Consider the following 16,260-nt stretch of genomic DNA (forward strand, 5'->3'; position numbering starts at 1 on the left):
AATTGCCTGAGGGTGGCCAGGATATGGGAGGAGAGCAGTGGTTACTCCACTCATGAGACTCTTTCCTGCCAGCCACTAGCTGGTTGTGGCTGAGCGTTTTTCTGTCCAGCGGTTTCTTCTTTCTTTTTGAAATCCTAAATCACCATGTAGCATCTATGGTGTCCAGGGGGCACTCCCGACTGCCAAGAACTTGAAGTTTTCAAATGGCTACGAGATAATCTCCCCTGAGCCAGGTAGTAGTACTTCCTTTTTCAGGGCAACTCTTTGGAATCCTGAAAGGAGATTTTCTTATCCCAGTTCTGATGAACCCAGAAGACACGAAAGACCAATTTTTGAGTGAGGTGAGACTTCTCTGTCCTCTAATTTTGATCAGTCAGGTGACTTGACAATGCAAAGCGATCCTGTCAAAGCCAATACAGGAAGAGAAAAGGCTTTGGAAAATTAGCTCATCTTTTCCCATTGTCACCATCCTGGCTCATGGTGACAGGTTGGTTCATGTGCTCAGATCTTTTCTTACTCTCTCCATTTTTCCTGAGCTCTTAAAAAAAATCAATACAGCATAGTCAGAAGGACCTAAGTTTGGGTCTTGGCTTTGAGCTTATTAGTTGTGTGACCTTGAGCAAGTAACTTAATCTTGCTGAGCCTCAGTTTCCTCATGAATTAGGAACAACAGTACCTAACTCATATGGCTGATATTATGACAAAATGAAATATTCTATAAAAAGTGCTTAGCAAATTGTCTGGCACATAGGAAGTGCTCAGTAAATATTAGCTATTATTATTATCAAATTATTATTCTGAATATACATTTGTTCCAGGCTTTTTTTTTCCCTCTTGTTTTTTTAAAGTATTGTGAGATGAGAGATTGTGAAGAGGAAGAATTATTCCTAAATATTGTGACAAAAGCCTCAAGCTGATTTTTGAATATGACCTAAAGGCACGTTTTTCAGTGATATCAGATAATAATCATAAGATGTCAGAGCTAGAGAGTTCTTCATAGGCCATCTAGGCAAAACCATAATTTTACAGACAAAGAAACTGGTTGGCATTAATCTGGTAGCTTATTGAAATTTACTCATAGGCCAAAGAAATAGCACCCAGGCAATTCATTCTAAAATCTCACAAACATGTCTCTAGGAAGAACAGTTTTTTTTGTGTGTGTGTGTGTGCGCGCACGTGCCCGTGCACATGCACGCACAAATGCCTGCCAGGTAGTGGGGAGGGAACTGGAGAGCTTTCAGTGCATTTTGCTGTTGAAGAACAGGTGCAAATGATGCAGTTTGGCATCTGATAAATTTTTTAGTAAAAGTTCAAGTAATAAGACTGCAGTGCTGAGTATTAAGTCTACAAAAGTCAAGAACCGTTTTTTGTTTTTTTTTTTGTCAGGGGAGGGTTACCAAACCAGAAACCATCTACCTTTTATTTTAAATTAAAACCAATAATGGGAAAATTGGGGTCAAGATGGGAAATTCCAGCTTCTGGTCACTTTTGTTGGAATATAGCTATCTCATATTAATGGAGAGAATTTCTACCTCACAGATATACAGGATGGAATTGGTGGGGACAAGGTAGAGTATATTATCAGCTTTAGTAGCATTTACTGATAAAATTTGAAATAGGAGGCAAACAAAACACCTATAGCCAACTTATCCCAGCTTCATGGATGGGAACAGAGAAAACATTGTAACAGACACTCACACAGTGCTCAGAGAGAGATATGGACTAGTGGTTGTTAACCCTATCTGAACTTAGAATCCCGTGGGGAAGGTTAAAAAAAAAAAAAGCCTGGCCCAATCCTTAGAGAGATTCTATTGAATTGTTCAATGGTGGGTCTAAAGGGGCATCTCTACTCTTATTTTTTCAAGATCCCAAGTGATTTTGATGAACAGTCAAGACTGAGAATCCCTGTCATTTGTTTTAGTCTCCTTTGTCATTAAACATTTTTTTGTGTGCTGGGGGTGGTGATGGTGACCTAACAAACTTGATTTCTGTACTTTCCTATTGGTGAAGGTGCTAACGACAAAAGGCAGGTAGCTGCAGGGAGGCTAAGAAAAATAAAGGGTATATAAAAAAAAATAAAGGCTGGACATAAAGGGTAGATGGGTGGACAGTTAAGGGCTAAGATGACTAGGAGGTCACAAGATAGCATCAACAACAGTTTCTTTCTTTTTGATGTTTCAGATCCAAGAAGTCTTAAAGCTTACATTAGGTCATGAGCAATTCAGATTGAAATGGGTTGGCTTTGACGTAAACAAAAAATAGCACATGTCTACTGTGACCTTGAGTCTCCTCACACAATTTTCTCTGGATTTTGAGTGAATTTTAGTTTTTTAATTCATAGTAAAACGGAACTAGAAGTCACTAGATAATGTGAAGAGGCTAACTGGTGGAATTTCAGACCTATACTTAGCCTGTAAGAAAACTACTTATGGGACCTGCATGCTGGGGTTTTAAAGAATGAAGGTAAGCAGAAGATGGGAGTATTTGGAAATAACCTCGAGAATTACAAGCAAACAAGAACAAAAAACCCCAACTAGACAACAAAAATCCTGAAACCACATTAATCTATTGGGGAATTAAGAGAGGATAGTACTGGTCTGGAGAGCTGAGTGGGGCCATACTTTCAATAAAGTGGAGGACATTTTCTTCACTAGTCACAAGCTAGTAAAGAGACTTCCAACTCTCCAGAATGAGGAGCTCTCGAAGGGTGTTATTACAATACAGTATGTGTTAATGCTAGCTCTTTGTCCTACGGCTAAATATTTTTTACCTGGAAATTGGGAAATTCTAAGACGCATTGTTCTTAATGTTAAAATATACCTTCAGAATAATGTTCCTGCATACATTTTGTTTCTGGTTTTTCTCCAAGTGTTCTAATCACCCAGATAACATGCTAGAAGTCAAACAGTAATATGTCAAATACAGTAGCAACTTTAGTCTGAAATGTTTAAAGTTAAAGTTTATTTGTATTCTTTGTAGGAATATCAATAAAAGACCTCAAACGTATCTATATCTGTACATGTACAAGAACCGTCAAAAATTATTCACAGAACAAAAATAAATCTTCTTTTAGAACAAACCCAGGTAATGAAATGCAGATATGGATCTCACATATGGAACAATCTAAGTGCCATTAGCACAAAAATATGGCTTTAAAAATAAAATAAAATCTTGGGTTTTGTTTTTCTAACGTGTATTTCTCTTTCTTGAAATAAAAAATAAATTATTTAGAGCTATCATTGTACAATAGTCATGTGTATTAACACACTCTTATTAAGGCCCTGGAGAGGAAAAACAAAATCAAATTTAGAAGTTCCTCACAGGTGTGATTCAGGTTAATGGGCTGCTGTCTGCTTTGAGTTAATTTTAATGTAACTAGGAAATGTCTAAGCACCAGTCAAAATTTAACCTGTACTATTTATTTCAAATTTTCCGCAGGATAGTGGTCAATTAGTATTTAACTTTTTGGTGAACTGGGAATTGAAATTTTTCCCTTGGGAGTTTAGAAGTGACATAAATATGATAGTTATTCTTAAATATTTGTAGCCCCACACAGATGATCGAGGCCCCTAAAACACAGCTTCTGTGGAAATCTTTCTACAACAGATATATCTGGTTTTAAATCCCAAACTAAAACATTTCCTAGGGAAAAACAAGGGCACTGAAAAATAAGAACTGAATAGGAAATTAAAATGCATGCTGAAATCTGGACACAAACGACCACTTGGCTTTCCTTGGGTGGCTCATCGCCAAGACTTGCTGGGTTGGTTCTTCAAACACCTGAGGATTAACTGATCAGGAACCAAAGCTATTTCTTTCTGTATCCTACTGTCGCATCAGTGATATTCAGCTTTCTTTCTGTGACTCCCCAAGGTATCAATAATGATATCTAGGGTTCTTGAGACAATGTCAAGCCAAATTTCAAGTCACTTTAACTTATATATACATATAACACATATGGTACATTTTAAAGAGGAAAGAACCACTGTCATAAAATCTAACAAAGGAGGGCATAAAATCTAAAAAATCTCAAGGAAGTTTGGGAGTCACTGCTCTATAAGATGGACTAACATTCAGAGAAAGGAAGCCCTAGGAATCGTGTGTTTTGTGGGGGTACCCACATGTTGTCTACAGAAACGGCCTTTCTATATATCTATGTATTTCGAGATTGGGCAAAGGATATAAATCCTCCTGTTTCCTTGAACCGTTGGGCTATGGAGAAGGCTGCTGTGCATTAGTCCCCTTTTGGATCATGTATCTTCCTCAGGTTCTTTCACTCCTCATAAGATATTTATTCTGTCTCATGCAAATTTCATCACTTTTGTCCTTCCTAAACTCAAGAGCATTCCTAACTGGGTCATGACAGAATGCTTCTAGAACTAATAACAATCACTCAGAGACAAAGAGAGATTCTATTTAAAAATTCATCACCCCAACATATCTTGCTTTTAAACAAACTAGCAAAATAGGTCCTTTCCATTGACATACTGATAAAAACAAAGTATCCCAAATTCTTGGCCCTCAGGTAAGGGGTGGGAAGGCAACTATTTACTGTTGAAGCGAGCAGGAGACTTCACTGTCAGACTTGAAAAAGGGAAGGGGAATGGAGAAGAAAGCCCTTTGGTTTTCCATAATCTGTAGAAGGTGACTCCCCCAAAGGTGAAAACACAGGGAAGGTATGGTGTGGGCTCCAGAGCTGCTGAGTCAGGCCCAGTGACAAGCCTAGTCTGGCGTCAACTCTAGTCAGGGTCACATGGGCCTTAGGTAAATCCCAAGGAGGGTTCCTTCTCCAAGTTCAGTCCCACAACCAGCCTTCTCAGAAATTCCAAACTGGACGTAACTGGAACTAAACCTAGACGGAAGGCAGAATAACTTGTAATCAAACTCACTTGATGGCAACTGTCTTGCTCTGGGGCTTCCAAAAAGGAAGTGCTCTCAACCCAGTGTGCCTCTGGGGACAGAGAGAGAAACGAGGGTCGGTAGAGCTACAGATCCACAAATAGACTAAGATCTAAAAAGCTTTACTTAAAAGTCAAGTTAATTCTCAAGCGCATACAGCAATCGCAGACAGGAAATCCTACTTTTTCTTTCACTGTGCAACACCATTACAGGGAAAGGGAAAGGTAGAAGCAGACTAGAGAAAGCTAATTCTGACCAACTCAATGCCAAGTGAAAAGGCAAAGTTACAGCAGCACGATGACCTCACTTTACCACATTTCCCTTACAACAGACTGCCCTGGACCCCGACAGTATCTTGGTGATAGTGCCTGGATCATAGTAAGTGCTCAAGTGTTTGTCATTGTTACCTAGTTATAATCTCCCCTCCTTCATGGCTTGTATTGCAGAGACTCGGGTAATGTGATGACTTGAAGGAAATGTTACTCCTTTTTGCTGCTTCGGCTCAGAAAGCTTATTGCTCCAGTGAAAATAAAAGGGAAATATAAAGCTCTTTCCCTAAATCCTACCAACATTGTCCTTGTTAATGGCCAAATCTGGTTGTCATCTGGACAAGCATTTTGCAAGCACTTCACCGGAATTCTAAATTCCATTCAGCCTTGGTCTATGCTGCACCCCACCATGTGGTGACGTGTTGGGTGTTAGAAGGAGTGCAAGACATGCTATCGTAATCCACCCACTTCTCTTCAACCATACACCTCCTCCCAGCAAGAGAGGTATGCACTTATCTGGGCTGAAGAAAAGCCAATTAAGCAATACCTCCATAAAAATTATCAGCTGTTGCTGACTTTTTCCATACTTAAAAAAAAATCTTTCAGAATAAGTTCTATAGACTGCAGCATTCTCTAAAGAAATACTCAGAAAAATATTCGGACAGGAATAGGTTCAAAGGATAATCTAAGATTTAACATCTGGCAACTACACTGAACTCCTAGCTTATCTCTAATTTTATTATTTGTTTACTCTTTTCTCTTCATTCAAGATAACCTGATAATAGAGGGCTGCATAATCTATCCAAACATTTTGGGCATCTAATCTTCCAAAGTAGGCAGCCCTCTAAGAAGCTCCCAGAATGCTGACACGATGTACTGCATCCATCAAAAACATATTTGATTTTGTGTCCTCCAACCCTCCAATATAGTTTATCAGTCCTCTGTCATCCGTAACCACCACCTGAGAGCTTCCAAACCTCAATGTAAGACATCACCCATGTTACATACTTAAGGCCACTGAAACGGACCATTCTTTTACCAGGTTTTCTGAAGACTTTTATAAAGAATGGCTAGAGCTGAAAATAGCCACAAACAAGAACGGACCTATGTTTACATACCCTCTCCCCAAACACGAAGCACTACTTCAGAATTGGTAATGTTTCTTTCCTATTAAAATAAGTCATTTGGCCACAGTGTGCCCTCAGCTTGGAGGGAAGAGAGAAGAATTTGTAAAATAATGATCATGGGTCAAGAAAATACACAAGTGCCAATACATGTGGGCATGAAGTCTGCAGATCAGATAAGCACACTGGGCAGCTCCTGATTTAGATCTCTGACTGGCAGAAACAGGAGTGTTACGAAGGGGAAATGTTTTAAAAGGCTGTGGGCTGGGGACCATGGTGAGGTTGCTGAGATGCAAGGCCCAACACAAAGACCCACCTGAGGGCAGTGCTTAAGAGGTCAGAATGCAAGCCTGGGGGTGCGGTGGAAATGGAGGCTTGGTGTCTCTGTCGGGGCTTCACCCAAAAGGGGACACAATAAATGTTCTCTCGTCTCCTTATAAGTATTCTGTTATGTGGAAACACTCACTCCAGGTCTATGGCTTCCTCAGGTGTTTTTTTCCCCCCTCCTTTCTCCTTTTCCTTCTTAAAAAAAAATTCCTTAAAGTTTATAATTTCAAATAAACAGCATTAACTTACTTGAGAAATGTTGTTCCTTTCTCAATATAAACAATTGCTTAGATCTTGCTTAAAGAGATTCTAACCCCTTTAAACATTATATCCAACAGCATAGAAGGCAGGAACTTTTCCTATTTGTGCAGTTATATGTACATATGTGTGAGTATATGTGTGTATATATACTTGTAAATATAATGTCTGTTTAACTTGTAACATTCCATACTTCTGATAATCAAGGTTGCATTCAAGATGACATTTCACACCTCTGGAAAAAAGGAAGTAACTTAGCTTCCATGACTGCTTCTGTCCCACAATAAATCTGTCCTACAATAAAGCCAACGATGACAGCTAGTGAAACTGGGTTATATTGCCAAATCTACAAAGAGCATGGGAATAACAGCTGGAATGTGCTGTCCTCCCACTTTTAGTATTTTATTTTTCATTAAGAGTAATCATGACTTTTAAGAGAGCAATGCTTCAGATTTGGACTTCTTTTCCAAATTTTACTGAGGGGATTCGAGGAAGAAGCAATTTACAAGTTAAAGATTGAGATAAACTTACCCTGCCCAGAGATCTGCTGGTACACCGGGTGAAATCTTTATCCCAAACCAAAATTATAACTTATAAATAGAAAAAAATGTTCGATAGGAAATATTCAGAGATTCCCGCCATGGTATGGTATGGTTAGCCCTTTTCTGTATGGAAGAAAGGGTGTTTATTTCAGATGGCTTATGGACAGCATATTTGAATAACCTCTCCAGGGGAGAGTAAACCCTGTTGGTGATGACTGCTCCTACCATGGGGGAGGAAAGGGCAAGTGGGTGTGAAGATGCAGATGGTTTATAGAGACACAAATATTTATAGTTTTGTAAACTCTAAAGAGGAAAAAAGAACACCCTTTATTACAACTGGGGTAAAAAAAAAAGCCCCCTATCTAAAATGGAAAATTCCCGTCTGCTACAGACAGAAGGAAATAAACATCAACAGGAGTTCAATAGAAATCACTCCTGAAGTCCAGTTTTGATACAACAGCTCTTATCTGTGTCCTCTGGAACAGTGTATCCCCAAATCAGATAGCTGTCCATCCAGAACCAGTCTTGGTTGATCAATGGGATAAACTGTTTTGTTTGGATCTCGGTATTTGCATGTTTTCCTAAAGGACAAGGGAACCGGAGTGGGGTTTTTAAACTGGTAGAGGAATCCCTGAAAAACTCATTCTGACAATGTCCTACTGCGGTCTGTGTGCTCTATCAGACAGACACGTGGTCTCTACCAGCTGAGCCTTCAGGCTCATCTCTCATTCACATGTAGCTCCTACTTTGCCTCCTCTAACAACTGCAGTGCTTTCAACAAGAGGACAACAATAATAAAAATAGCAATAATTAAAAAGGTCGTCTACATTATTAACTTCCTTTGGGTATATTACAGTTGTATTTTCTGTACATGGCCCAGAACTAAGTTCCCTATGTACACAGAGCCGGGGTGGGGGTGGGGGGGCGGGGAGCATCAACCTTGGAAGTCTTAGCCTTATGCCCTGAAAGACAAGGTTCCTTTATTCATTGGAGATTTGCTCGCTGTTCTGAAGTAGCAACATTCTGTAAACCTGGTGGGGCTGGGGAGGGGGCTGGGGATAGGAGAGCGGGGGCATTTCCTTCTGTCTCCTCCCACAGTCTGTCTATTCACAAAGCTGATCAGCAGCTGCTGTTTTTGAATTCACCATTCTCCGTGATGGAAAGCTTGGTGGGGTTGGTGGGGGAGATGCCATTGCGGACCTGCATGCTGTACCGCTCCTTCACTTGGGTCAGCGCGCTCATCAGTCTGGTGTTGGCCGAATCCAGTGACACGATCCGTTTTTCCTACAACACACCAATCATGGCTTTATTCTGGCTCCATGCAGGCAACTACACCGTAATATTCTACTGAATGACTGTTCTAATGCTTTCTATCAAACAGCAGTACACATGATGCTTCCCAGACAAATGGAACGTCTCTGCCTCTTTCTGCACCCTAGTCAGGCCAGCTTCCCCTGAGCCCAACGGGTCTGTGTTTATTTTCTCTCTTTTTTCCTTTCAGCATAGCAGGATTTGTTATTAATCATCCCTTGGGACCCTAGGACATCATGTAAAAATGACACCATGTGTTACGTCAGACTATGAAACAGAGGTGTCAAGCTGCCTTGCTGTATTAAGTACTTTGGGTCAAAACTAAAACATGGGAATTAGGTGGCAAAGAAAGAAGCACCAGAGGTTTCATTTCACAGAGGAGAAGTGCATGTGATCTATGGGTTCTTAGACCCCGAAGGGGGCACATCAGTCACATTTGGAAAGAATTCACATGGTGCTCAAAACTGAAACAATACATGGTGGCAGTTTATAGTCACCAACAAAGTGAGGATGCAACAGCAAGAGGGGGAGAAGCAGCCAAAAGCTCAGACCAAGGAGTTATTTGAATATGGGAAGGGAGATGTGGCCAAAGGGGGATGCCAGAAACATAACACATGAAAACAAACAAAGAACACAAGCTCCTAGACTCATTCCAGCTCAGAGGTACTCCAGGAAAGCTACCCAATAAGGAGACTGCTTTCATTTTACTTTTGAATCTTGGGGAAAAAAAAAAAAAAAAAAAGGCTTAGAACCAATATTTTGGAACCAAAGATGGTTGAATACACACACACAAAAAAAAAACCAAGAGAAAAAAGAGGGAAAAAATGGCAATCTAGAGAAAAGTAGTCTCATCTAAATTAAACAAAACTAAAAATCATCCCATCAAAATATTATCAGTCTCACAAAGACTAGGAGAGAAATCCTAATCTTAGCTTCACCAGCTAGGTAAATCATCCTAGAACCTTTCCTACATGAAGTTGCCATTTTTTAGAAAACAAGTTAACGCTGAGAAGGACAGTCTTTACCTACATCTATGATATCAAAAAAAAAAAAGAAAAAAAAAAGCATGTGAGGAACAATCCCCAAAGCCAAAAAGAGCTTTCCTACCCAGGGAGTGTTTTAATTTACTCAGGGAAAAGCATGGTAAGGATAGTCATGGCCAGGTTCAGAGAGGGCATACAAGGGCTGAGGGTTAGATGCGATTCCTTGCTGTTACAGCATAGCTCCACAGGGCCGTGAGCAGCACTGCTCGGCCAGAAACGTGCTGCCCAAGGATGCAGAGTGAAGACCACTGACTGCCCTGGGGGGAAATTTAGGTAAAAGCATATGCAACAACAGCCTCAAGTAAGGCTTCCCTTTAATCTCCTGCTTTTGGGGGTGGGGCGGGGATCTGTATGGCAGCAGGGCTGGTGGTCACAGTTTCAAAAGTATGAAAAAAACTAGCTCATACTTGTTATTATTAACATTGTTTTTTTCCTTTCCCTGATGGAGAACTCAGGTGGTAAGATACAAAAAAGTCAGCATTATTAACTAACCCCTAATCTAGCCTAAGAGGCTTTTTACTTTGGGAAGGTAACTTGTTTTAAGGATAAGCAAAACTCAAAGAAAGAAAGAACTACAAGGCTTTTTAAAAAATAATAATTAAAAAAGTACAGCCAGTGGAATTTACTGGGATAACACGTATAGATCCTTTAAAAGTCAGTAAGTAAGGGTTGGCCAGTGGTTACCAGGAGAAAAGGGGTGGGAGCCAGATATGATGTTTCCCCCTACGGTTAGAAATGATCTCTAAGCAGAAAACCTGGTAATATCTAAAAATGATTAAAAAAGAAAAGATATTTCAGTTTTGGGATAAATTATAATGCCTCAGGTCTAAGGAGTGCAGGATTCTCTAGGGTTGATCCAAAGAAATTAGGTATTCATGAAAAATTATTTGATTCTTAAAGGGTCAAAAAAGGCTAAGAATGATTGTCTTTATTTATTTCCTGCAAGAGTAACAGCTGAAGTCAAGCAGCCCTTCTACTAAACAGTTGAAAGTTTCCAAGTGCAGAAACTCCCTTCTGTAACTACCCCCACTGCCAACCTTTCAAAGTAAAACAAAAAATAAAAGAAAAAAAATCAAACAGGGACTTTTGAAAGTCAAGTTCAGTTGGCAAAAGATGGCCTTGACTTCTCCATTCTGCTTCGATTGAACGGCAAAGCCATCTAGTTCCTGTCTGACAGGAAGGATTTCAAGTGTGGGGAGTGCAGGAGCTGGAATGTGTAGGAGGCCAGTGCACCGGGCCAGGGCTGGGAACTGCTCAGCTAGAGAATGGACGGGTTACTTGCCTGTTTGCATAATCTCATCTCCATTTATGACCTGTAATTTAACACAGCGGAGATATCACTTGCAACAGTAACTAGGCAGCTGCTTGCTTCTCCTAGGAGGAAGTTCTCCATCTGAGTCACATGGAGAGATCCGGGGGTGGGGTGAAAGGCGGCACAGTCCCTGGTCTGATGTTTAAGAAATGGTCCCTTAGTACCATCACCAGGATCTCCATGGTGGTGCTACAAGGCCCAGGACAGGGTCACCAGGGGAGTACTCATCCTCTCGCAGTTCCAATAGAAAGTGGCTGACCCCGGTGGGGCCTTTGGAGCCTAAACTGACTGGAGGAGATGGAGAGGCTGAGTTCAGGGACCAGCCTTGTCTGTAGGGGCACAGGGCTGCTGAGAGAGAAGATGGAAACCAGTTCACTGGGTACCTGACCTGTCCTGTTTGGGGAAATGTTGGCCCATTGCTAGTATAAGGAAAGCAATTCATTTCAGAAATATTTTTTAACTGCCAGTGGCACCAAGGCAGATGCCAGGGACATAAAAGGATGGGTTCCCTGGCTGGGAAGCTTTCACCCCCAAACACGTCCTCGTTCTATTAAATAATGCCAGGAGGGCTGCCCTGCTCCACCAAACACGTAAGATGTAAGATTTATCCTTTCAAAGGGAAAGTCATTTGTTACAAAAGACACTAAAGGATTTTCATAGTCTTTTGCTAGAATAAGATTTTCATGTATCAGTGAGACAACAGCTGGAATTGGGAAACCTTCCTTTTAAGGAGATTATAATTTTTTAAAAAACCAGTTGTAGTGTTTATCATCTGTGCTGTGCATGGTACAGTGGTTTTCAAAATGTGGTCTAATGGATTCTCCACGTGTTCTTTAGGGATCCATAGTGAGCCTCCGGTAGAAAATTTATTATACAGTAAGACAGTTCGTTGAGAGAAGCCCTCGTTCTCGAATGGTCAGCAGGAACAGCTGGAAAGCCATCTATGGGAGGCACCTCTGGTTCCGCCAAAACAGTCCACAGAATCAAACCATTTGAAAACCACTGCCTGAAATATGGACCCAAACTGTTATCTAGTTTAGCCAGACCACAAGTCTGACATTGACTGATGCTTTGAGGATAAGAGTTCTCCCATTCCTGAATGGTGACGTCCTCGTGTTAACTGAGAGAAGGTCCTTACTTTCCAGAGTTTTTGAGCCCTGATGAACCTGATTCCCTCCCTTGCTTTCACCTTCTATGCCTATGACTCCTGCTTCATACCCAGTCATCTTACCCTAGACGTCAAAATGGGGGCAGGGGTGGGGTAGAAATCTTCAGAAGCTAATGATGAGGTTGTCTTGACAGGCAACCGAGAAAGTGGAAATACTGTATGCACAGAGCCAGGACTACGACACCCCCAAGCTCCCTCTGCTTAAGCCTGACACGGTTTTAGACAAGCTGAAGTTATTAAAACTGTCTGTATGATCTCATTAGAACTAAAATCTATTCGGGTGTAGTTATTAATAGAACTCTCCCTGCTTTACACTGTCACATTGAAGATCCCAAAGTGAACACTTATCAACACTTGTTTTCCCGACTAAATTGCCTTCTTTATCCAGACTGTTTCTCTTAAGCCTCTCAGATGAATTTTTACAGTGTGTCTGTCGAGAAGGCCTTGTCTCTGTTACCCTTCCCTCACCTACCTTGGGGACACCTAGAAAAGTTTAAAAAATGGACCAAGTAAGAACTTTCTTCTGATTCTTAGGAGGTCTAAATATCCAGAAGCTGCAGAGTTCAAGGGTCCAAACTATTCTGGGAACCGTGCTGACGAGAGAGCATCACAACTCACCCTCGACTGCTGGGTCTCGTGCACGTGAGGCAGTAGGAGGCCCATGGCGCCCTCTTCCCGTGGCTGTGCTTTCAGCCTTACTCCCAATTCCTTTGAAAAATAAACCCCATCCCATAGTAGCCCTGTCAGGACATTAGACTGGGGGTAAAATGCGTGTTTAAGAATACTGGGGGCTCTACCATAGACTGACTACTGGCTGATAGGGAGAGAAGAAAGTTGGACATAAAGTCCTTGCTCCCATTTCTATTTCAGAGCTGAGGGAAATTATATGGTACTTAAGGGTGAGAAATGCAAACCTGGCTGCGTGGTCTTCAGGGAGGTGATGCATTCAGTGGCCAGACCAGCCACATCCAAGCTGCACTGCCTTTTGTTATTTGTTTCACTCTTAAGAAATACAACCGTGTTTTGCACTGATAAAATGAAAAAGGAATTAGAAACGTGTCCTGCCTCCTGGGTTTTGCTCTGATCACGGACGTGAACCTGGGAGGGGGTGCTCTTGGCAGTCGTCCGTCATGCCATTATTATCACAGGTAGAAGCTGCAGTGAGCAGAGGCCCAGGTTCTGATTTCATCAACCAAAAGAGGCTCTCCAAGCACAGCGCCAACAGAGAAAGGCAGCCAAGCAAATCCCAGGCACCAACGCCAAATCCGGAACCAAAAGAATAACACGGAAGGGTACCTTTTACAACCCTGTCTTTCCCCTGCAGCTAGACTACTGTTTGGGGCCAGAGGCTGATGGCACAGTGGACGTGACTGACAAGACTGTGAACATCATAGCCAAGCAATGGTCAGTGGAGGTCACAAGCCAGACACATGCAGTGTACTTTTCACAGGTACCCCCTTAGAGAATGCCCTCCTTTCCAGAAGGAAAGAAGTGAACCCCATCATGCACTAGGTGGAGATTTGTCGAGCAACTGCACTAAGCACGCTAAAACTTTGCTAGGTTAACAGACTCATCACCAGTAAAGGAAAGAAAAGGTCACAGAGGTCACAGAGAGACTCTTTTACTCTTCACAAGGTAATGCTGAGAACTTTCCAGTGACCTATTGTCCATCATGTGCCTTGGCATTTGCAAGGGGTGGGAAGTCAGGAGGTAACAATTATACACAAGTGCCTTCCACTAGATTAAGAACCTGCTTACCTGTGCATCAATTATTTTTTGCTTTGCATCGATAACTGCTTGCATCTCAGCATGATCCTTCTTCAATTCTTCTTCCACAGCCATTAGCCTAGAATGGGGTAGTAAGGAGAAATCAACAACTTCAAGGAGAGAGCTGGCTAACGTAGAGGACAAGAAACCCACACTCAGGACAGCTCAGTACTGCCACTCCTTCCTAGTACAAGATCTGCAACCACGCTCTATCTTCTCACCCACCTTAGAAGAAGACATCCAAAGTTGATTTCTCTACTGGGACTGGATTTTTACCTCCTCTGGAACAGCATTCCCACAATTATTATCTCCCTCTTTTCTATCAGATCCTTTCCTCAGCACAACTTATTTCATCTTAAAATAGCAAACCAATCCACAAAAACCAAACCCTCTCTTAATCTTGTTACCTTGTAACAGCTGACCTTTCTCTTCCCCTGAACAGCTAAGTTTCCTCAGAGCGTACTCTACACATAGTAGGTCTACTTTCTTTCTCATCCACCATTCACATCTTAACCCCCTGATGTTTAAACTCCATGAAAAGCCTCTCGGTAAGACTGCTAAATACTTCTGTGCTGCTAAAACAGCAAACCTTCTCTGACTTTAAGTTACTTGACCTGCCTACAGCATTTAACAACACTGAAGCACAGTGGTCATGAGCATGGACTCTGGGGCTTGACTGCGTGGCCTCAAATCCCAGCAGCAACACTAAGTGACCTTGGGCAAGTGACTTAATAAATTTGTTGCCTGTTTCTTTATTTGTAAAATGAGAATAATAATAATGCCTACTTCAGAGGTTGGCATTAATCAAATTATTATTAACAGATTAAACATTTTATCTGTAAAGTGCTTAGAAAAGTACCTGGCCCATAGTAAGTGCTATGTAGTGTTTGGTAAAATTGCCCCCTCCCTTAGTCTCCCTTGGACGTCCTTGGCCTTCTCCCTTGATTCTCTGGCCCTAAAGACATCCCATGAAACTCCCTTCCACCTCTCTGGACTTGCTGTAAAAAAACTAAGTTAGCCTTTGACATTGAATACGTACATTTTTAAGATTCAGTTTTCCTCTAAGACCTCTCAAGTGAGTCACTAAGTTTTAATTTTTTCTAATTGTTACAACTAAAGGAAAATAGACTACCTCTATCTTCAAAGGAAGTGCACTAAGGTCTCACATTTAGAAAAGTGTAAGAGATATAGTCAGCTGTCACCTTTGTACCAAGTACCACAGAGGACATGCAGAGTTGAAAATGGCTTTTGCTGCCATTGCTTTAGGATTCTCTGGGTCATCGTCCCACCTCTTTGCAGCCCTAGCTACCTAGCCCACATCCACCGCCAGGCGACCTCTGACCTGCTGATGATGCTCTTCATCTGGCTATCCTTCTCCTCCTGCTGCCTGCGCAGCCTCTCCTCGCTGTCCTCCAGCCGGGCCTTATACTCCAGCAGCAGCTTCTGCATCTGCTGCTCCTGCACCAGCAACCGGCGCTCATACTCCTCTAGCCGCCGGCTGGACACTCGCAGGCGCTCCTTCAGTTTAGTAATTTCCTGTTCGTACTAGAGCAGAGGAGAAGAGGCACCACAGACAAGGAGAGAAATACTGGAGTTACGCTGGTTTTAGACGTTAGTGACTTATTTTTTACGAAAGAAACCCTAGGCAATGGAGCTGGATGCTGCCTGAACTGCCATTCCACAGGCTGCGGACGTTCTTTATTTTTTTTTTATTTTTTTTATTTTTTTTAAATTTTATTTTATTTTATTTTTTTGCTTTATAACAAATTTAATCAGTTATACATATACATATGTTTCCATATCCCCTCCCTTTTGCGTCTCCCTCCCACCCTCCCTATCCCACCCCTCCAGGCGGTCACAAAGTACCAAGCTGATCTCCCTGTGCTATGCGGCTGCTTCCCACTAGCTATTTACCTCACGTTTGGTAGTGTATATATGTCCATGCCGCTCTTTCACTTTGTCACAGCTTACCCTTCCCCCTCCCCATATCCTCAAGTCCATTCTCTAGTAGGTCTGTGTCTTTATTCCTGTCTTACCCCTATGTTCTTCATGACATTTTTTTTTCTTAAATTCCATATATATGTGTTAGCATACAGTATTTGTCTTTCTCTTTCTGACTTACTTCACTCTGTATGACAGACTCTAGGTCTATCCACCTCATTACAAATAGCTCAATTTCATTTCTTTTTATGGCTGAGTAATATTCCATTGTATATATGTGCCACATCTTCTTTATCCAT

The 16,260-nt window shown here is 41.6% G+C and overlaps 1 protein-coding gene across 9 annotated transcripts in view; it reads right to left on the reverse strand.

The window, feature by feature from the left end:
• Positions 1-2,932: 2,932 nt before the first annotated feature.
• Positions 2,933-16,260, reverse strand: part of RASAL2 (RAS protein activator like 2) — a gene marked incomplete at its 5' end in the record, with an annotated part of 387,226 nt that continues 373,898 nt past the window's right edge. For 5 of the 9 annotated variants that reach the window (XM_082612733.1, XM_082612736.1, XM_082612731.1 and 2 more), the window contains 3 exons: positions 2,933-8,703; positions 14,012-14,099; positions 15,363-15,565. In XM_082612733.1, coding sequence (XP_082468859.1) covers positions 8,539-8,703; positions 14,012-14,099; positions 15,363-15,565 — 456 coding nt within the window. In that variant the 3' untranslated portion in view covers positions 2,933-8,538. Of the gene's footprint in view, positions 8,704-11,055; positions 11,087-13,167; positions 13,282-14,011; positions 14,100-15,362; positions 15,566-16,260 lie in introns of all 9 variants that reach the window. The other 4 variants (XM_082612732.1, XM_082612729.1, XM_082612728.1 and 1 more) reach the window with 2 other exon arrangements.

This window comes from Mesoplodon mirus, assembly GCF_964341445.2.
Source record: "Mesoplodon mirus genome assembly, chromosome: 3".
NCBI lineage: Eukaryota > Metazoa > Chordata > Mammalia > Artiodactyla > Ziphiidae > Mesoplodon > Mesoplodon mirus.